Raw genomic sequence first — 22,396 nt, 5'->3', positions numbered from 1 at the left:
TTTTGTATTGACTGCAGAAATCACAGTACACCTATAGAGGAAAAGTCGATTTTTGAGATAGTGGATTTCGAAAACAATTCAGAAGAAAGTGAATTAGATATTACAGTTGATTTAATAAGTATCATACATTTTTTTTTTTTTCGGACATTTGTTAGTGTCGTAGTCCTGTTTCTAGAAATATTATTGCCTTTGTTCAAATACATAACCACATAAACTAAAAAAAGATTAATTGTAAATTGTAATATTTCTGTTCACTATGTTATGTACATATTGTACATTCATTTAATTTTCTTGACTTTTGCGGTAAATTTCAAAGTGAGAAATAACTGATTTATTTGTGTTTTCGTGCTCACGATGTTAATTTGTGACTTCATTGCTTAAAAATAAATACGTTTGATAGCTTCTATAAAATGGATGTAGCTTTTTATGCTGTTCTTGTTGTAAACTGCTTGTGGTTATTACATAAAATTTATTCTCAAATGTGAATCAGCGTTGTTGGTGTCGCTGCTTTCGAGCTTTCGCCCCAGGATTGTGGAACAAGCTGTAATGCGTTCATTATGTTCGTTTTCACACAAAACTGAAGAATTTATTTAGTTACCAGATGTGCGCTACGAAACTCATTTTCTGGGCGTTTTCATGGTTTCGTCTCACGGCCCATATCCGTGGTAAGGATCTACAAGTGTTTAATAATTTACTTATACATTTTTCAACAACGTCTTAGCATAACTTAACTAATAATAACTAAACAGGGCTATGGAAAGCCTGCCCAACTCAGCGCAAGGTCGAGCAGTAATAACTAATATTCATCCGCTCGCTAACAGCTGGTTTAATTCAATTGTTACGTCATGCAGAAGTCATTGTTCCTTGCCGAAAATGCAGAGAATATAGGACAGATCGTAGCACATATTTCTTGTAGTAAAAGCGTCTTTTCCGTAAAACGTGCAACTTTTGGAAGTGGGAACAAGGCAATATTTGTTACTAAATTTCTAAGGAACATTTTAAAATCATTTTCAGGTAGTTACCTGATGTGCGCTACGAAACTCACTTTCTAGGCGTTTTTCAGGGCCTCGGCTCGCGGCCTACTTTAATATACATTATTTAAACACAGTAACTTTGTTTAATTCTTGTAAATCACAAAATGGATATTTTTTTAAAAAGAAACGGTAACGAAGGAAACGAAAAGTTAGAGAGAAAATATGACTCTGATTACATCAAATGTGGTTTCATGAGAACAGGATATGACTTTGAGCCAAAACCACAATGTGTTGAGTGTCAATGCTACGTTGCGCATTAGCTTATCTCCCATCAAGCCTTCACTTGAACTGATTATATTCAATATGCAAGCACAAATTTTGCATTAATAGTAAATTGCTGTGGATAGCATAGGTTAATTAGGTTTGTCCATTTTTATCTAGAAATAATTTGTTCGATTGGTTGTTTACATGCCGCCTCACTCATCACATGCACAGCCGCTATTCAGTTCATTATTTTGTTTGTAAATAATTTAACGTTATTTGATTATGAAGTTAGACACCTGAATAATGACCAACCGTTTATATTCATATTTGTTTGTTGTGATTTGGTTTCTTTCTTCCTCGGTGAGTGAACGTGTTTAACACGTTATTTTTAGGTTTTGTTCACTTTCCAGATTCTTTACTTTCCTCTTTTTTGTGTATTGTTTAATTTTTTTGCGAATGAATCAAAATAAAAATCTATCTGTGTTAGAAATTGTCTTCAAATATTATTACCGCGACGACTGTTTTGTGTTCCAAAAAGAAGGCGTAATATTAAATGCACTTCCAGATAAAATACTGAACGATTTTGACCACAAAAATTCGGGCAACGGGCCAGCTTTAGTTGAAGTTCACCAGTATTTGGTGTTATGGTCGTGCACAGACAAAATTCTATGCTTACCGGAAAGTGGTTGACTATAAAACAGTCTTTTTGTTTTTGAATTTGAATTCAGCAATAATAAAAAATTATTTATTGTTTTGTCAATATCCCAACCTATTTACAAATGAGTTTCGTGTGATTATGATATTTTTTATTATCATGTTTATTTGTTATTTGTGCTATTTATAGGATTATTCTCTATTTATTCACATCTATTTGTGATGTGTTCTTTGACCCTTGTGGGCGTGGATGAATGTACACAAGCGCCAGTTACAGCATATATATCAGAGCCCTTTCTCTAGGTTTTGCCAATTTTACGATAAGTGTTGTCTGTTTTTTGCTCTGTGTTATAGACGTGAGATCAAAATAAAATGGTATTGTATTATCTTCATTAAATGATTGATTTCGCACCGTCGTACATTAAAGGAAAATCGCTTGTAATATTCAGTCAACCTTTGAACCTTTAACACCCTATATATTCCCTTAACCAATTTCCCACCTCTGTATCATACCGCCCTAGTTAATTTTATTTATGATTATCGGTACTGTTATTGATTAATAGTATTTAAAATAATTTGGACGTTATCTGGCTTCTATTTGATGAGTGAAGCAGGTCTAGCCCACCTCTTCATAGATCCAACTTGGCAATTCTGATTGGGCAATTTGGCACTAGGTGACTCCAATTGTAATCAGCTTGACGAGATCATTTGAGGAATACTTTTCTATCCACAGTACATTACTCTTGTTGACTAATTCGGTATCCAATATAGCAATCCTCATAAAATTATAAATTTGGTGTGGCAAAAGAATTTATTCAATTTTTTTTTTCATTTGTTTGTATATTTTTCTTTTTACTGAGTAATTTAATTGATTTCAAGTCTCGCTTTTTTCACTTCCGACACGATCATGTCTCGATGATTGTGTGTGTGTGCGTGCGTGCGTGCCTTAATTAGTTTTTTTTACTGTTGGATGAGCGAACACGTACTACTTTTTTTATCAATACCTTTCCATCTAAAATCTGTACGTTTCAAACCTTACTCGAGGTTTTGTTCGCTCCCCCGATTCTATAATCAGTTACTTTTATTTTTATATGGTATTTTATCGTCTATTGCTGATTATGAAGTCGAAATAAACTTATACCTATTATACTTGTAATATTCAGTCAACGATTGAAGATTCATCTTTTCAATGGCTATGAATAGATAACGAACATATTATTTTTTTTTATTTCTGTTATTCATATAGTGCCGTTTTCAGTATCTATTGGTGCTTTGTATTATGCATATTAGCTAAATTTTTAGAATGGGGGTTGAGGTCAAAAATATGTCATACAAATTTTGAATAATCTGCCTGCTTATAATATTAATTTTTGTCACTATCTGTGTCCAATTCGAACAACATTCTTTCAATATTGAAATGCCAATGCCCGCCTATCCGTATTTTTCTCGTAATGTATGCAAATCCAGTTCTATTATTTTCCATTTTAATAACAGCAATGCACCATGGAGTGTCCACAGCTCGATAACCTCTGCAGTTTCTCTTTGTAACTTCCTTCACCAGTGATTAACGATTTTTTGTAACTTTTTTGTAAATGTACCGTATATTAGATTTTTACATGGTTATGAATGAATAAAAACGTATACCGGTAGGCTACCAATTTCACGTTCAGATTAGTTATTAATAATGATTAAATATCACCGATTAGTCGTTAACCCTTAAGTTAACACCCTTAACGTATACGTACCCACGACAAAAGTCGCTAGATAGCGGCGGGTACGTTGATGTACTCCACTGTTTTATTTAGCAATCGGTCGCAAACTGTTGGTCTAGTTTTTCTGGGTTTTAGTTTATTGATAAGAAGTCTTCTTCGAGATTAACATAAGCGACGGTAAAACTCGCTTTCGTTTACGACGGAAATTTTATTTGCGGCGGAACGAGGGAGTGTTTTTGAAATTTATGCAAATTTCGGTGTTTTTTGGGTGGTAATAGAAGACATATTATCCCTTCCATCTACCAAAGTATTTTGAGTTGGATCACGAAATTGCTACAGCAATATTATACTATTGTTTGCCAACCACGAAGCGGTAACAGTAAAGGATTTAGCGAATATTTCTATTTTTTATCACGGTTTGAAGTTTCAACTCCCAAGAAAAAAATGCCTTATCCGGTTTGTGACTCAGACCACCACTTTAAAAAAAACTTTTATTGCGAGCTCTTTAAATGAGCTTTCCAACGAGCCGTCAGTGGGCAGCAGAGGATCATTAATTTTTCGTTAGTCGATCGATTAGTTGTGGGGGTACAAATGCATAAAATCGGCGTAGCAATTACGATTATTTAATAAACAAGAGAGCTATGCTCAAATATATGGACACGTAGAGTCACATAATTTTGATGACGTCATAGCGAAAAAAGAAGTAATAGCCTTCTGGAGAAAATTTTTATCTTTAACCACTAAAAATTTCAAAGCAATTGGTCCAGTATTCGAAGAGAAAAGCGACTTTTTAAAAACGTGTCAAGCGGTACCGGTACTGAGTTAGCAGTCAGGCAGCATCTTACCTGTACACTGTAGGCCATATACGGTAATTGATCACAGAACAGTTGTTCCCTTGCAAATTTTATGTTGTTTACACTTTAGGACAGATAATTGATCACAGAACAATTCTTCCCTTTCAAATTTTATGTTGTTTCCAGTAGACTCTCATCAAAATAAACAAATATAGTAGGCTACAAGTGCTACAACGCTTGCCTTACTGCACTGGTAGGACCGTGAAAGAATAAGTTACGGTAATTTCATTGTGGTAAGACCCCGGTACCGGCACCAGTACCAGTATCGTACTTACGTACTGAGCTACCAGTACCGGTTAGCAGTCAGCCAGCATCTTACCTGTACACTGTAGGCCATATACGGTAATTGATCACAGAACAGTTGTTCCCTTGCAAATTTTATGTTATTTACACTTTAGGACAGATAATTGATCACAGAACAATTCTTCCCTTTCAAATTTTATGTTGTTTCCAGTAGACTCTCATCAAAATAAACAAATATAGTAGGCTACAAGTGCTACAACGCTTGCATTACTGCACTGGTAGGACCGTGAAAGAATAAGTTACGGTAATTTCATTGTGGTAAGACACCGGTACCGGCACCAGCCGCACCAGTACCAGTATCGTACTTACGTACTGAGCTACCAGTACCGGTACGGTACCGAACCTGTAGGTCTGATATTCCGTTCCGCATACGATAGGCTATAAAACTTGCATTGCAGCATTAGTAATACCGCGGAAGGAATAAGTCAATTTCACTGCGTTACGGCACCGGTATGGCAACTTACCAGTACCGACCTACAGTAGCTGTAGTACTGAGCAAGACAATCGATCGCGAAACCGCTTGAAATAAGTGTAAAACAGTGTTCCCATGAGTAAAAATAAATACCGCGAAATTTTGTATGAAATATCATATCTCATAGGATTCATATAAAATTTAAGAATAAACAAAAGTAATAGCCTTCTAGCGAAAAAATTAATCTTCAACCACTGAAAATTTCAAAGCAATTGGTCCAGTATTCGAAGAGAAAAGCGACTTTTTAAAAACGTGTCAAAAAACAAGAACAACAAGAACAACAACAACATAATATTGAAACGATCGTTATGTCCACTACGTGTCCAAAAATAAAAATCGCATGGAAAGGGTTAACCACGGTTTACCGAGTTTTCGAAAAACAACTCATTGGACATAAGATTAATAACTACATAAATCGGCGTTGCTACTGTTTACCCGAAATCAACAAATTACTAATCTGCCTAGTAGCCTACCTACTCTTTCCAACTTCGAGCAAGGCCGAAATTTTTGCCCACGCAGGTCCTTAGGTCCACTCATGTGTCCAATAAGAGTAATAATACTTCTTTCGCTCAGACAGAATTCAAGCATTGTTCTAAATATTGCCCTGTCCTTGTGGCTTTGCGGTAATCAGTAATTCAAAATACCCAAGTACGTTTTTGTTAGTATAGTAGTCCAATAGCCAAAATTGTTTTTTTAATTTGTGGGTCTTACTCCTCACTTTCAAATCTCATCATTTAAAAATTGATTTCACGGAAAAAAAATTAATTACTTTTATTTACTTCATTTTTTTGTTTGTTTTTTCAAATTTTGTGTCGTGAACTTCAACCATTTCTAATAATCTTATTTTACTGTGAATTTATCAGCGTAAACTTGGAGGGGGCTGACTTCGATGACCGCATGGTCGTATCGCTCCTTCCAGTCTACACCGAAAAAAGCGTACTTTTTTATAGCCACTATTTATTTATTATTATGACTGTTTTTTTTCTGGTTGACGAAATAAATCTCTCTCTCTCTCTCTCTCTCTGCAATAATGCTAAGATAGTTGGCCCTTAGTTGGCCCCGTTGCGGGTTGAGGAGTTTGCCTGCTTTGCTTTGTTTGTTCCAAAAATTAGTAGTGAATGAAATACGGTAACTTTATTGTCCATCCTATCCTATCCAATGCGGTATATTTTCCAAGAAGCGATAGACTGGGCTGAAATTAGCTACCGGTATCAGTATCCCGGAGCAGCACGTGGTTAAATACTTTTAATAAAAATGATAATTTTAAACATGTAAACATAGTTACCCCACAATCTGACAATGATTGTGAGGTAACTACAGAACTATGGTGTAAACCATAAGGGCCAACTATCAAGCATTATTTAACTCAAACCCCATTGTGGTCGGGCAGTCGGGGATATTTGTAGAACGAAAAGTCTTTGTACTCACTGTACCTGTACCGACTTGGACAATGACAGACCCATCGCCATCGACCGTATAATATGATTAATTTCTACATTAGATTGAAAGTTGAACAAGGTTATGTATTACAATATTATGTGGTGTAAACAGGACAGGACAGGGAAAACTAATCAGCTTATTTTTAAATTTCAGATAAATATGCCTAACACTGATGAATTAATTCATGCTCTCAAATGTGCCACAGACCAAAACCCTGCCGTTCTGAAACCGGCTGAAGATTGGTTACAATCACATGAATGTGATGAAACATTTTATATTATACTAAGCCAAATAGCTCATACAACTGGTATTGAGTGGACTGTCCGGTGGATTGCAGTTGTTTATTTAAAAAATGGGATTGATAAGTACTGGAGATCATATGCATCTGGATCTATCACATCTGAAAATAAAGCTAAGATTAAATCTAATTTACTTCAATGCATGGAAGAACCTATTAATCAAATAGCAGTTCAGTCTGCAGTTGTCATCGCCAAGATTGCAAGATTTGATTATCCCGGTGAATGGAACGACTTGATCCCTATTTTAATGCTTGGAATATCATCATCGAAAAATTTGCTCCATCAAAGTAGATGTATCCTGACGTTGAAACATGTGTTAAAAATGATTTCCTCAAAGCGTTTGCCTCATGCTAAAAAAGTATTTCATGATTTATGTAAATCAATATTTCAAGATGTATTTCAGTATTGGATGACTAATCATTCTTCTACCAAAGCTGCGATCCTTGACTCACAGAAACTAGATATTTCAGTTGTTAAAAATTTAACTGATAATCTTTGCTCATTGACTAAGATGGTTCGATATATGATTCAGGAATATAATATGGAAAGCATTGAAATATTATTGAATAGTATTTTGAAGAATCTTTTTGAAACTATTGAAATGCTGAAATCATGTATAAGTTCTTTGGATATTCATGAAAATTGTTTTAAAACTGCGATATCTATTGTTAAAATGTTGCAGTCATTATTGCTAATTGGTACAGAGTCATATCAGCTGGGTGCGCAAAGAGTTATGGGTGTTCTTTGTAATCAAATCCATACATATATACTGGAATCTCATTCTTCGAATGATGACAATGGGAGAAAGTTTATAGTGAAATGCATGAACACTTGTAAATGTATATTGGACAACTCCTCATTCATCGAAACATTTTCAAGTGATAGACCAGAAACAAATAACATTGCAGCTCAACTTGAAAAGCTATTCCATTTTCTTGTGTTGCGATATCTTCCTCTTGGAGAGGAGGATTTGGCATTCTGGGAAGAAGACGCTGAAAACTTTTGTAATGAAGAAGTTGGAGAATGTTGGAAATTCAACTTGAGGCCATCTGCTGAAATACTTGCATTAACACTATTGAAAAAATTTCCAGATATTTTAGTTCCTTCACTTTTGAGCATGCTTCGAGCCATACAAGACATTGATATTCACAGTGTATCGACAGCAATTTCTGAGAACAATCCAATTCTTCAATCTTTGTTTGACGGTTGTTCATCACCCCTTGAATGTATGCTCCGAAAGGAGGCTGTGTATTACATGATAGGCCTTGGAGTATATGAGGTGCTGGATATCATAAATTTTGAGGAATGGCTGGTTAATAAATTGCTACCGGAAATAAAATCCATACAGTCAGACAGCCATAGTAAACTTCTACATAGGCGTGTGTTGTGGCTCATTTCACAATGGGCTGAAGTGAAACCGTCTGATGAACTACGTCCAATTTTGTATGGATTTGTCGTGTCTTCATTGAATAGAACATTTGATATGGCAGTACGGTTAACTGCTTCATCAACAATACAATTTTTACTCGACGATTTTGAGTTTGATATTTCCCTGTTTAAAGAACACCAAGATTCTTGTTTTGAGGGACTGTATAACTTATTAAGTGACGCTGAAAATTGTGATACCAAGATGAGAGTTTTGAATGTTTTCGCTTTCCTCATTGAACGATTGGGTCCTCTTGTGTTACCTTATGAGCAGAAAATTTCTAACATCATCCCACCTGTATGGGAGCATGCAGTTAGAGATAATCATGATATGCTTAAATGTGCAATCATGAGCACAATGTCCCAATTCATTTATGCACTGAAAGAAAACAGTTCATCTGTAAGCCATCTTACATTACCCCTTGTTCAAGAAAGTACAGACTTAAACAATAAAAGTCATATTTATCTTTTAGAAGATGGTCTGGATCTATGGCTTGCTGCTTTGCAAAATTGTGGGGAACCGAATGCAGGATTGTTTAATATTTTTCCCAATGTCCTGGGTCTTCTGGAATACAGTTCAGAGACGATAAAAACATGTTTTCTCATAATTGAAGCTTATGTAATACTATTCCGAGATAATCTGATTGCAAAGTATGGTTCTATAATCGGAAAAAGCTTTATTAATATTGCTACTGATGTAAGGAATGAATGCTTAGTGCTAATGAGCAATTTAGTTCTTACTGTTTTTCAAGTCATGCCAAAGGATGCAACTCTACCATGCATGCAATACTGTAAAGATATTATAAGGAATAGTTTTCATGAGAAAGATTCCATCTTACTTTCAGCTAATTTAACTCTTGTTGCACATATTTTGCTTGTAAACCCTGGTCAATTTTGGCAGCTCATTCAATTAATAAGCACTGAAAGTGGTGAAAATTTTGCTGAAGTGGCCCAAGGTTTTCTTAAAGTTTGGTGTGAAAATATGGATGCCATTGTTGATATCGACAAGAAGAAATTATCAGCTTTAGCATTGATATCTACTTTGTCTGCACTGACCGATTTTCCATTTATTGCTGAATGTTTTGCAGACATTGTTTGCGTGCTGGTTCAAGTTTTGTATGATGTGTGTGATGAGCATCAAGTAGACTCACTTGTTAATGATGCAGATCAAGATGTTTTTGAGACTAAACAAGAACAGGAAGAATGTGCACACGATAAGCGAAAAAGACTTTTGCGAAAGTCTAGCATTGTTACTAATACATCATTACCACAATTTGCTTCACAAAAATTTAACTTTCTAAAAGTCAGTTTTGCTGAACAGTTTTTCATAAATTTAATGTCCACCGTTGATTCACAAACTGTTAGTGAATTGCAATCATTTTTGTCTTAAAAATTTATACCGTAATCATGCTGTTTGTGAACGAGATTTATTACAAAAGTCAGTGAAATGGTATGTTTTACAGTTATTATTTTTTGGTAAGTCACTGCCAATGAGTGTTTTACAATCACAGCATGTCGAATAATCGCAACACTGCCTTCAACGCCACCTTTTCGACAGACCTTTTGTCATGTATGTATGTTTATTCGTCTCGCAAAATAAAAGAATTAGTAATTATAAATACTGAAGACTGGATGTATGCACAAGACCATACTGGCCTAAAACACGAATATTCGCCATACACACCCTTTTGATATGTATAAATTATAATACGGTAAATCAAATACTGCCAGGCCAATGGCAAATCGTCGACAGCTTGCAACATAAAATTCTTTATGTGACAAACACCTATGCATAGTCTGAATGCGTGATTGTTTCTAAACCTCAAAAAAGTTCTAATTTTACTTAATCAGTTACAACGGCTATAGTTTTTTATAGCAGTGGTTCCCAACCGCCGGTACCGGTCCGCAAAGCTTTTTTGCCGGTTCGCGAGAAATTTCGTTGTTTTTATGCCGTCTCAATCACTTTACAAAGTTGCGTTGGCTCATTACGCAATTCTCTTCCACCGTCATATTGCGACGTCTTTCGCGACATGTTGGCACCGTCTTACGCGACATCTTGGCGCCGATCATTCACACTCTTCGCTTTTTCGGCTCCGATTCATCGTGAATGCGCTCCATCAAATCTCGCAAAATTAAGAAGCCTAAAAATCTGCACGCATGCTTTTTTCTTTTCTGCGTGCCTTTCCTGATTAATATGACCATCCATATAAAACGTAATACATATCTCCTTATTTAAATCAGAAAACAGTCAAGAACAGTATAATATTCCAGTAAGATATGAACTTGTTGCGACCCCACAGGTGGTCACGAGACGCGCAAAAAAGCATGGGCCGCAGAGATCTCATTACGCAAATATATGTTATATTTTATGTTTCACCCTTTTTTTTAATTTTTGTCGCCACATTATTTGATAGTTTTTCCCCGTGTGAAATGTTTTAAAGTGTGCTTTTTTGTCTAGAAGCATATTGAGTGCCCGACATTGCAATATATTACGCAAAAATATGTTATTCTTTTCTGTTCCGGCCATTTCAATTTTTGCCGGTCCGCGAGTACATTTAATCTAATTTTACCGGTCCGCCAGGATAGAAAGGTTGGAAACCGCTGTTTATAGTACATATCCACTCTTAACCTTGTGTATAGGCGTTGGGGTAGACACGTAACGATTTTGTTCTGCGCTCTTGATAATACATAAAGGGCGATTTTAGGTCGACAAGGAAATGGCTGTTTCGATATCAATAAAATATTTCCTTGTTGATAACATGAGATGCAAACGAATGATTTTACAATTGGTGGTTATATATACCTCACTCGAAAATCGGAAGTAAAATGCATGGCATATGTAGCTCAACTTTCAGTTTATGCAGCCCATTCCATAGGTTGAAATAAAATCGCCATGCCCTTTTACGAGCAAGGATGAAATAACGCTTCGCATGATCTTCATAAAACAACGCTGGTCTGTATTCTACTACTAAAACCCATCAGTTGTTAGCAATACACAGATATATTTTGAAGTCAATATCTTATTCATCATTTATCCACAAAAAACGAGAACATGATATAAATGTTTTCACATGGTTAATAATAATCGATCGGGAATGACATACTTTTTCCAAATAACGATATTAGTAAAAATACAAGTTAATTGAATATAAGTTTCGAGAAGAATATTTGACCTGTTACGAATCTAATGTCTTGTGATGTTTCAACGTAGTCGACGTACGTATACACTATTGTAGCAGATTATGTGAGATATTTTAGCAGCAATGGAACTTTGCAATTAAATTTAGGCTTTTATCGAGTGATAAACACGGACGTTATGAACATGGACGACATAACTTCATTCAATATTATAATGCAAGATAAGATGAAGACTGGCATGTACTGACAAACTAAAGGAATTGAAATATAAATGTTAATCTGAGAAAATGTTTTCAAGGAGCATTGTCAGTAGTAGCTTTTCGTTTTCGTGCAAAATATGAGGGTATGTTCAATAATAATAAAGTAATTATTTAGCTTTAATATTTTGTAGCGAACAGTATGAAATTTAATTCTTGGAATTTTTTGAGCAACATCCCAAATCACGAATTGTTTTAAGAGAAGCAATTCAATGAACATATTGCTTGTAGTTTTCGGGAAACCTCATTACAACTTTTGAAATGTCGTTGAATTTACTTAGAAAAAATGTTGGTACGTGTTCACATGCCTTGAAAACTAGTATTATTAAGCATTTGGGATCCGTTAGTAACCAATTAATAATATGATTGGCGATAATTGCAACACTAATATCGGCATTAGAACATATATATATATATATATAATCATTATTATACCCTCACTATCTCAGCAATCGAATCGGTTTAGCGTGTGGCATGAGAAGCTATACTCTTTTGTGAAAACTTTTTTGAATTGAAGTTTGTACGTTTTTATACTTTCGATTATCATAGTTTTTTGAAAATGATTGCTTTGACACGTTCAGTTCAGTCAAGTTTGATAAACATAATGTTAACGAAAACGAAAATCTACTACTGACATTGCTCCCTTTTTCAAATTACCATAGGCCTATGTATTGAAAAATTTTTAGTTTGTCAGTACATGCCAGTCTCCATTATATATATCTTGCATAGTAATATTGAATGAAGTTATGTCGTTCATACATGGAGTCATAAAGCCAATGATCATTTTTATGTTCAAACACATCCCGATTGTTCTGACACCAATAAAAACTAACTTATTTATGAGTATTTTGCCACTGAAAGATGTGTAAAATATCAGTGATTCGTGTGTTGGTCTATTTCTTGGATTTTAAAATATTCTACATTATGAAAGTGAAAGGCCATCAAGTCTGCAAATCCCCGAATTATGTGTTCATTTATTTTCCCCCATGTCATCTGTCCACCGTTATAGCATATTTTGATACCAATACTCTTGGCTCAGAGACTTTCAACGGTCAGGCGGCCTCATGATCATTGGATCTTGCTTGGATCTATTTTAATAGACTCTGCATAGCAGCATATGTAATATTACAGCAAAACCAATTTCACAGATACTATTGAATCAGCCAATTATTTATTACCTGCTTTGATGATACGTATTTCAAACCTGGGCTTGACTCATGCGGGTAAAATGGCTATGTTTGAAAAGCACGGATCGTCTTATTATAATTATGTAAATATATTCCAATATAAGCATATACAAGGCATATTAGAGATTTTATTCTTATAATAGTTTCCAAAACTAATATAATTAAAAATTCTAATTGCAAAATATATATTTTTTGAAGCACAGAAAATTATCACGTGAATATAAGAAACATACGTATATATATATTCGTTACTTATCATTTGAATTCCTAATTACAGAAATGTTGATCATAAAACAAATCTATAAAGAGCAATGAATCATCGCCACAGGACCCGGATTTCGTCTAGATTTAAACCTATGTTGTTTCCTGCTTACAAAATTATCATTTCCGAAAAGTGCGACTACTCATCCAATCGGTTCAAGATTTTTGTTAGTCGAAGATGGTGGGCACGTGATCGAGTGTTATTTTCTAGATTCACTCCAGGCTCTCTTTGTTTTGTTGGCAAAGATCAAAGCGATGGTTCAGTATGAATGCGTAAAATAAAAAAGGTAACTGAATAAATATCTGGGAAAAAGATTCAAAATGTGAAAAGGTATAATTGGTTTGAGAACGTTGCATATTCGTAGTGCATGACATGAATATTTTAGGCCAGTGGTCGGCAACCTTTTTTGGGTGACGGACCGGTAAAGCCTGACAAAAATTTTGGCAGACCACCTTTACAAAACTGAACTAAGCTTATGTAATAAATTACACGCGATAGAAAATTTACATCGACAATATATTGAAAAACATAGGCGTTGCTATTCAATGCGAGATCTGCATTTGTTTGTTGGCCATTAACTGTTTCCAATTTGGCGATATGGTCGACAGTGACACACGTAACGTGTTTCTTACATCCAGTCTACTTCGATATTTCGTTTTTGTAGTTGTCAATATTGAAAATCCGGCCTCACATAAATACGATGTCGGAAAAGGTAGCAATTCCTGTAAAGCTTCTGTAGCTACGTCTGGGTATTCATTTAGGAGTTTTTGACCAAAAGACTGGCAAAGTAGATATCGCAAAGACGCTTTTCAACTCATTATCATTTGAAATTTCAATCAACTGCTCTATAGAAGAAACTTTCATCGTCGTTTCGTTAGGTTTATTTACAAATGGATTTCGTATCCATTCTTTTAAAATTCTTGGGTCGTTTGCGCTAGGAAAGTAGCGTTCAAACGCCTTTGAAACCATATCCAAGTAGTTACTCACGATAATACTAACGGTCTCATGCGGTGCGGAATCACCCAATTGTTCTGTAAGTGTATGAAACATGTCAAATATCCCCATATCAACCCGCCTTTTCCAAAAATTCAATTTGTCTTTGAAAGCAGAAACTTTATCTGCTAACACAAAGACTGTAGTCATTTTACCTTGAAGTAACAGATTAAGATCGTTAAGCAAGCTAAATATGTCGCACAAGTATTCAAGTTTTTGCAGCCACTGTTTATCATTGAACTGTTCAGCAAACTGAGACCGTTTCTCCATTAAAAATGTTCTTAACGGCGGACGTAGTTCAAAGACACGGTTTAACGATTTTCCTCTGAATAACCACCTAATTTCTGTGTGCAGCAAAAGGTTTCTATGTTCTGCTTCCATATCTTCGCAAAGCTGTGCAAACAATCGGGAGTTCAAAGAATGTGCCCTGATGAAATTAATAACTTTAACGACATGATTCATTACTTCGTTAAGTTCAGGTGACATCTTTTTGCTGGCCAACATTTCTCTGTGAACAACACAATGCGTTGAATTGCAGTTAGGTGCGACCTCTTTGATACGAGTTACCAATCCAGACAACCTCCCAATTATAGCTGCAGCCCCATCTGTGCATACTCCGACACAATTATTCCAATTTAATTTTGCCGAAATGTAATCATTCAGAGATTTGAATAATTCAGCTGCTGTAGTTTTGGTCGGCAATAATAAAAGGCATTACATATCCTCGTGTATATCTTCCTGGTAAAGATATCTCACGTAAACAAGAAAATTTGCATTATCGCTGATATCAATCGACTCATCACATTGAAGAGCAAACCATGGGGACTTATTAATGCGTTCTATCAATTCAGATTCAATGTACTCGGCTATATCTTCGACGCGTCTGCTAACAGTGCGGGCTGATAGGGGAACTTGTGCAATTTTCTTTGCTGCAGCCTCACTAACAACTTCGCGGCAAATATCTTTACAGGCGGGCAAAATAAGTTGTTCTCCGATTGTAAATGGTTTGTTCGATTTTGCTATTCGACTGGCCACGAGATATGATGCCATAAGCACATCAGAACTGGACGTCGAGCTGACCCTCATTAACTTCATTTCTTTCTCATAATCGAATGTCGAAGAAGTTTCGAAGGCTTCATCGCCTCATTTGAGAGCTTAGTATGACAAAGGACGCAAACTGGACTAATTTCGTTGTTGTTATCTCCCGCTATAAATCCATATTGCAAATACAATTCACTGTACTTGCGCTTGAAGGACTTTTTTTCTTGGCAGATGATGTTCCCGGTATATCTACACTCTCAGTTTCGTTAGATATTGGGCCACAGTCATTCAAGAATTGCGTTATGGACGTTTGTTTAGCCATAATTAATTTTATTACAAGTGCTAACTTTATGTGTGCTAACTAGCTACGACCGGTTAGCTGCGAGCCAGTAGTCACGTTGTTTGAGAGATCTTACCTGGACTGAAGTGAGATGTTCAATTTGACGCAATTGACGCAGCATTATTGCGACATACTGACATGGTAATTATTTGTGAAGTCAGAAATGCTATTCAGATGCGTTGTGTTTGTCTGGTTTTCTGTTTGGTGCTGTTTATTAGTCAGAAGGTTCTAGCTAGAATCTAGATTGTGGAGGTAATATTACGACCTTGTCTGTTTTTGTGTCACCTTGCCGCGGACCGGTCGTAACCTTTCCGCGGCCCGGTGGTTGCCGACCTCGGTTTTAGGCGACTGAATAAATGAAATCCTAACGAACTAAGACACTTTGTAAAATAACTTCATTGTTAAGAAAGGAAACACTGCTCAAATTAAATTGCGCGAAATGCAGTCAGAACTTAAATTATGACGTTTGTGTAAAATATGCCGAACTGTTCGATAATAATAAAGTAATTATAGCTGCAATATTTCTAAGCGAACAGTATTCAATTATATTCTTGGAATAATTTGAGAAACATTTCAAATCACGAATTGTTTTGACAGAAGCAATTCCACAAGTTGCTTTTAGATTTCGGGAAACCCTATTTCAACTTCTGAAATACTGTTGAATTTACTTTGAAAAAATGTTGTCACGTGTTCACATGCCTTGGAAACTATTATTATTAAGCATTTATGAGCCGTTAGTATAAGTAATAATGTGATTGCCGTCAATTTCAACACTAATATCGGCATTAGAACATATATCATCATTATTATATTTTTTCACGAATCAGGACGGCACATATGAAATCCAGGTCCAGCCCAATGAATTCATGCTCAGACTTATTATGGAAAATTTCTTCGCACCTCAGTATCTTTTCGGACAATTGGTAATTCAAATACGGATATTATTGATATGCATTATCCATTCCAGTGCTCCAATCGGTGTATCCCGGGACGATGGTGCGTTGAGGACGGACAATGTTATGTGTGGCATGGGATAGCTAGACTCTTTTTTTAATACGCATGTTTTTTTAAATACACTTTTTCAATCTAAATTTGTACGCTTTTATACGTTCGATTATCATAGACTTTTGAAAATTATTGACACGTTCACTTTAGTCGAGTTTAATAAACTCAGTGTTAACAAAAACGGAGATCTTCTACTGAAATTGCTATTTGAAAACATTTTTTTTAAGTAACATTAATATTTAAATCCTTTCAGTTTGTCAGAACATGTCAGTGTTCATTATGTCTTGCATTATAATATTGACTGAAACAATGCACGGAGTCATATAGCCAATGATTATTTTTATAATGTCCATACACATCCGATTGTTCTAACTTTTATAAATACTTATTCATTTATGTCAGAGTATTTTGCCACGAAAAGATGTGTAAAATATCTATCAGTGATTGATGTGTTGCCCTATTTCTTAGAATTTATAATATTCTATTTCTACATTATGGCAGTGAAAGGCCGTTGAGCCAGCACAGCCCGGAATGATGCGTTTATTTATTTCCCCTCATGTTATCTGGCTACCGGAAGCGTATTTTGATACCTAAACTCTCAGCCCAAAGTCTTTCAACAGTCAAGCAGCTCCATGATCATTGAAGCTTGCCTGGTCTTTTTTATTACACTCTGCATAGGGTATATTATAGTAAAATAAATGTCACAGATGCCATTGAATCAGCCAGTTACTATACCTTCTTTGATGATACTTATTTCAAACCTGGGCTTTCCTCATGAAGATAACATCGGATCGTCTCAATATAATTATGTAAATATATATATTTCAATATGGGCGTATGAAATCATAATAGAAATCTCATTCTCATAATAGTTTGAAAAACTAATTATTCATAAAATTATAATTGCAAAATGTATATGTAATGAAGCACAGAAAATTATCACATGTATATTACAAACATATATTCGTTACTTATGATCTCAATTTCTACTTACAGGATTTCGATGATAAAACATATCTATTATGAGCAACAAACGTTATCAAAATTAAATTATCAGTATTTCGGTGCAGCTGATTCCTCACTATGGTGATTTCTTTTAGACCTAAAAATTTGTAAAGATAAACATGAAGTAGAAAATACAACGCTTGATCAGATGAGTAAAGATCCGACTGTTCCCCCTGCCTTACATTGCATACTCGACTCGAAAATCGTTGGCATATCATCCCGGCTTTAATATACTTCCTATAACTTGTATATTTCACAAAGCCTTGCATCGAAATTCGGAAGGCAGACGTGACAACAGATATCAATTCATAAAGTTAATTGTGACTTCTATTTGAGGTAATGCTACCAAAATTGAGTGAAAAAGTACTGCTTCAATATGAGTGAATCTGGCTTTTAAATTATAATATAGTAACGCTTGTGACCAAAAAATTCATTTATAACATGTTTAAAAATCATACCTTGGGTGGTGGATCGGAATGGAAGGCAACATTAGCCTGTCCAGTCATGGATGGTGCGTACTGAGCTGTATACATCGGAGGTGGGTTCATGTGTGGTGGCACAGTTGAGGAATGAGGTTGACCTTGGATAGAATAAAATGTTAAAAGTTACCGTACCTGCCGAAGCAACAGTGCATTTATTGATTACAAAGTGGACCTATAGTTCGTTTTGTTTGTAGTATGTTGTTGTTGTTCTTGTTGTGAATATTTTTCTTCTTGTGAAAAAATCTATAACCACTGGACTAATCACTGTTTTCAGTCGTTAAAATGGTTGTTGTCGTTAGAAGGCCCTCATTTTTTATTTGTTCTTAAATTTCCTATAAGATCCAACATTTTATTACGACATCTGGCTGTTTTAATTTCATTCATCGTTTTTATTCCGCCAAGCGTGACGGCCTACTTCTACGCTGTTATTAGGCTTTCGTGTTCATATACTTGAGCTTTGCCCCTTTGTTAAATAAAATTATTGTTGATTCTGGTTGGATATATACATTTTATCTGCGTTTTAATTTTCGGGGTCGTAATGATGTAACGGTAAATGCCATGGCAGAATTCGTATGCATTTCGATAATTTGTTAGGAAATTAAGATTTTTTTGAATAAAATAAGATGAATCAGATATTGTGTTAGTATAGATCAGTGGTTCTCAACCTTTTACAGACCACTTTACTGTTTTTTACTATGGCCGCGTACCACCGACAAAGCCCATTTTTTGGCGTAAGAAAAAAGACACAAGAAACGTGCTATGGGAGTTTTTTATAATGTGGCACTACATCCCTTGTGGCTTAACACGCAAAACGGACGAAAACATGCCCATATCGCTTCATTTAAGGTGGGCAATAGCGGGCGAGGGCGATCTCTAGAGACAAGGACTGGTAGCGCACCAGCGCTATGGACGTTTCCCCGACCATTGACCCCGGAAAAATTATCCTCATACTTTACTATTGTAAACTTTATGCTTATTCTGAGAGTGTTTTGATGTGTTGGCGCATATAAACTGGTTTACGTGTTTGAAACCATCATTTGTATTGAAATTAATGAAACATGTGCCGTTTGCAGGTACTGATATATATAGCTAAGTTTAGCCTTGTCCATCGCAGCATTTGCGAGATTCATTTTTAATTACTGCAACTAAATTAAAGCTCCGCGGAAGACATAATGACAACTAAGTTAATTAATTCACAATTATTTTCTTGAAACACAACTGAAAACTGACAAATATCACTCAAAACTACAAAAATGAGGCAATGTTTGCGACCATGCTTGAATATCTGTTTGGGCGACAGAAGTGTCTGATTGCTGGTTGCAAAAATTGCAATTGTTACCTGTTGCGTCATTATTGACTTATTGCTGATTGGTTATTGTTCCGGAAATAAACAAAGTAACTGAAGCTTGGGAAAACATCCATTGACGCTCAACGAATACATACAGTAAGGAAGATAAAGCGTTGCTGGCATATTTTAGCCAACGGAAAGGTTAATTGTTGCAATAATTCAAATCTGCTCGCGTACCACTTGAAAAGCTCCCGAGAATTGAGAACCACTGGTATAGATATATTTTTTTTTATCCGTGACATACCTTGGAAAATAACCGTCTGTCCATTAGCCAGTGTAACAGCATTTGGCTGTCCGACTGGGAAAACAGCAACGTTCTGTCAAATAAAAGTACACAGAATGAGTTTGTACTATTTTCAACTGTTACAGAAATTTAATGACGTTCAAGAGCTAAAAATGTTACAAAAATTGAAGACTTCAATCATGCAATGTAGTTTACCTGTTGGGAGCCGTATGGATCGCAGCAACATCCTCTGCAACAACATCCGCGAGCAATTCCAGAATACGAGCTGCTGACGATGAACAGGATGAATAAAATAAACCAAACGAACGATGCAATGGAGTGTAAAATGATGAGAGCTACGGAGTGCTGTCAACAAAAACATTGATGGTTGACTAATGTTTTTGGACCAGATTGGAATCTATCAATTGGTTAATACCAGTTATTCTTTTTTAACATGACCGGAGTCATATGTTTTCAAGATATATATTTTGATAAATATATACAAAATAATATTGTAATATATTATTACCAGAAAGCAAAAATTGGATTAGCATCTGCATTTAATCCATAAATTAAAGTTTCAATTACTATCTAGCACACAAACTAGAATATTTTCAGAGGTACTTATATATATACAAATACCACGATTGGCCTTACTCATTTTCCATGAACTGTATACATGATATAAAGCTCTATTTTATCTTTCCTCAAACAAGGATATACTCACATAGCTCACAAGAGTAGCGGTAATTTCCAATCCAAGAAGGCAGAGTGAGACAAGGATTCCGATTACAGACAAAGTAAGATTTGTAGTAATCTGTGATATGTGTTAATATTGTCATTATTCATGGTACAGTTAGTTGTTGCTTGGAAACGAACTTCGAAACCCGAGTCCTGGATCGCAAATATATCTACTCCGAATACCGAAACCGGACACACATTTATAAATGACCACTGTAGAATTCTTTTTTGTTATTCGAATGAAAATGGTAAATTTAATCATCAGTCAAGTTTTCTAACTCTTACTCAACTACCACCAAAAAGATACCAAATACTCCACAGCTTTGATAGGTGATATTATTATATAAAACGTACCGTACAAGTAGAAGGGCTGCAGCCTTGAGCGAGTCCAAAACATGAAAACAGAATCACCTGCAATAAACAATAGTTTTCATTAAATATTTCTACCACGATGCAATGTTTTTAGATTCAAACAATCAAATTCAGGGTTAGAGAAGAAACTAATAATGACGAAATATACAGTTGCATTTTGCATCACGAGAAGTAAAAGGTTGTAAACTCGTAATATTAAGTTAAAAGTTGGCTTAAGGGCAGCTTAAAAATGATTTCTACATACCAAAGCTCCTCCCCATATATTAGTTCCCATCTTCGACCATATTCCATAGTAGTAGTAATAATAGTCGCCATAATATGGGTAGTCACATCCCATTTCACTGGTACAAACTGGCAGTATTGCAATGCCAAGGCCAACCAAACAGATCCCGAATATAAGTTCTGTTACCTGAAAATATGAATAAAAAACAAATTTATCCGGATTCGTCCCTTCGTATCTGAAAAATAACCACAATTGCAACCAGAGCGATGGAAAATTATAAAACAAAGTCTGTAAGCGCGCACTTAGAAAAACTTGAATAAAAACACCAGTAAAGTGAGCATTATGTTGGTTTGCGATGTTTTCCTGATTGAAAATTTCTATCATGGTATTACAATATTTGACTGATAAAGAATAATACTTACGGCCACTCCTATAACGGAGCATTTTGTCTTTTTAGCGTACTCAATGTTAGTACCACTTGTTGGGCGTGTTTGTACATAGCATATACCAGTAGGCGGAGAAGCGCAAATATTCCACGATGCTGGTACGTTCGTCATTTTTCTTATTTTCTTCAGATAAGAAAATTTTAATCTAATTTATCAATTTATATAATATATCTAGTATTGCAAAAATAATCACTGGTAGTAATTAATGAATAGAAATCGGCATTCGAGTTCGAGCCCTTCGAATTTGCTGTATATACACATTGACCGATTGTGTGTTTGGAAAATTTATATATATATTCCAAAATATCTGATCACACTATCATTATAAGGCACTAAGAATATGAATTAAAAGTCGCATGTGCGTTTTAAACTGTCCGACTAAACTCAAGCAGAAATTTTACTCAGAGTACAGAATTTTAAGATTCCCATGAAAAAATATGTTCATATAGCTAACAGTATATACATATGTATATTGCCTATTTCTGGATGTTAAAACTTAGTTGATAAAGGCAGTAACTAGTTATTTTAAAACCAAATATTAAATACTCTTCCTCCAATTTGCTTCGATATAATCAGGCAACTATTTTAGAATTCAGCAATACAAAAATGATGCAGCGTCGAAACAACAACAGCGATCGACCATATTATATTATATGAGATTTCGAAATATTTACCAGAAATAGCATCTGACACTATTTGTCCGCAAACAAACTGTGGGGGATTATTACATCGCGCTATACGGACTATGAAAAAGTCCATTTTTCATTTTGTTCTGTACTAGAGAATCTCCATTTAAATGAATTTAGAATTTATTTTTTTGTTGGATTTGCAAAATAATTTTCACGATAGTACATAATATTTCCCCCCTAAAATTAAGAATTTATGTAAGTATTGCTTTATCAGGGCATAAAATTCTCATATTTCTACCACTATTTT

The 22,396-nt window shown here is 35.2% G+C and overlaps 2 protein-coding genes, 1 long non-coding RNA gene and 1 pseudogene across 3 annotated transcripts in view; 2 read left to right on the top strand and 2 right to left on the bottom strand.

The window, feature by feature from the left end:
• The window catches only part of LOC144422777 (uncharacterized), a 124,100-nt gene extending 123,614 nt beyond the window's left edge, over positions 1-486 (top strand). Inside the window, exon 4 of the long non-coding RNA XR_013475388.1 lies at positions 18-486. This is a non-coding gene — a long non-coding RNA (uncharacterized LOC144422777). The remainder of the gene's footprint in view (positions 1-17) is intronic.
• A 6,317-nt stretch (positions 487-6,803) lies between these two features.
• LOC120344176 (importin-11-like) lies at positions 6,804-10,018 on the top strand. Its single transcript, XM_039413285.2, has one exon. It carries the CDS (start codon positions 6,833-6,835, stop codon positions 9,785-9,787), a length of 2,955 nt encoding a protein of 984 aa, XP_039269219.2. The 5' UTR covers positions 6,804-6,832; the 3' UTR covers positions 9,788-10,018.
• A 3,976-nt stretch (positions 10,019-13,994) lies between these two features.
• LOC144422997 (SCAN domain-containing protein 3 pseudogene) lies at positions 13,995-14,720 on the bottom strand (annotated as a pseudogene).
• A 2,691-nt stretch (positions 14,721-17,411) lies between these two features.
• Positions 17,412-21,627, bottom strand: LOC120344236 (uncharacterized). Its single transcript, XM_078113124.1, has 8 exons — positions 21,437-21,627; positions 21,036-21,200; positions 20,774-20,830; positions 20,406-20,495; positions 19,895-20,044; positions 19,700-19,772; positions 18,084-18,205; positions 17,412-17,722 (listed from the first exon to the last, which is right to left on the bottom strand). The coding sequence occupies exons 1-8, from the start codon at positions 21,569-21,571 to the stop codon at positions 17,717-17,719; spliced, it is 798 nt and encodes a 265-aa protein (XP_077969250.1). The 5' UTR covers positions 21,572-21,627; the 3' UTR covers positions 17,412-17,716.
• Between the last annotated feature and the right edge of the window lie 769 nt (positions 21,628-22,396).

This window comes from Styela clava, chromosome 5 (genome assembly GCF_964204865.1).
Source record: "Styela clava chromosome 5, kaStyClav1.hap1.2, whole genome shotgun sequence".
NCBI classification, from domain to species: Eukaryota; Metazoa; Chordata; class Ascidiacea; order Stolidobranchia; family Styelidae; genus Styela; species Styela clava.
The sequence above is the reverse complement of the archived record's forward strand: the minus strand, read 5'-3'. Positions and strand labels throughout refer to the sequence as shown.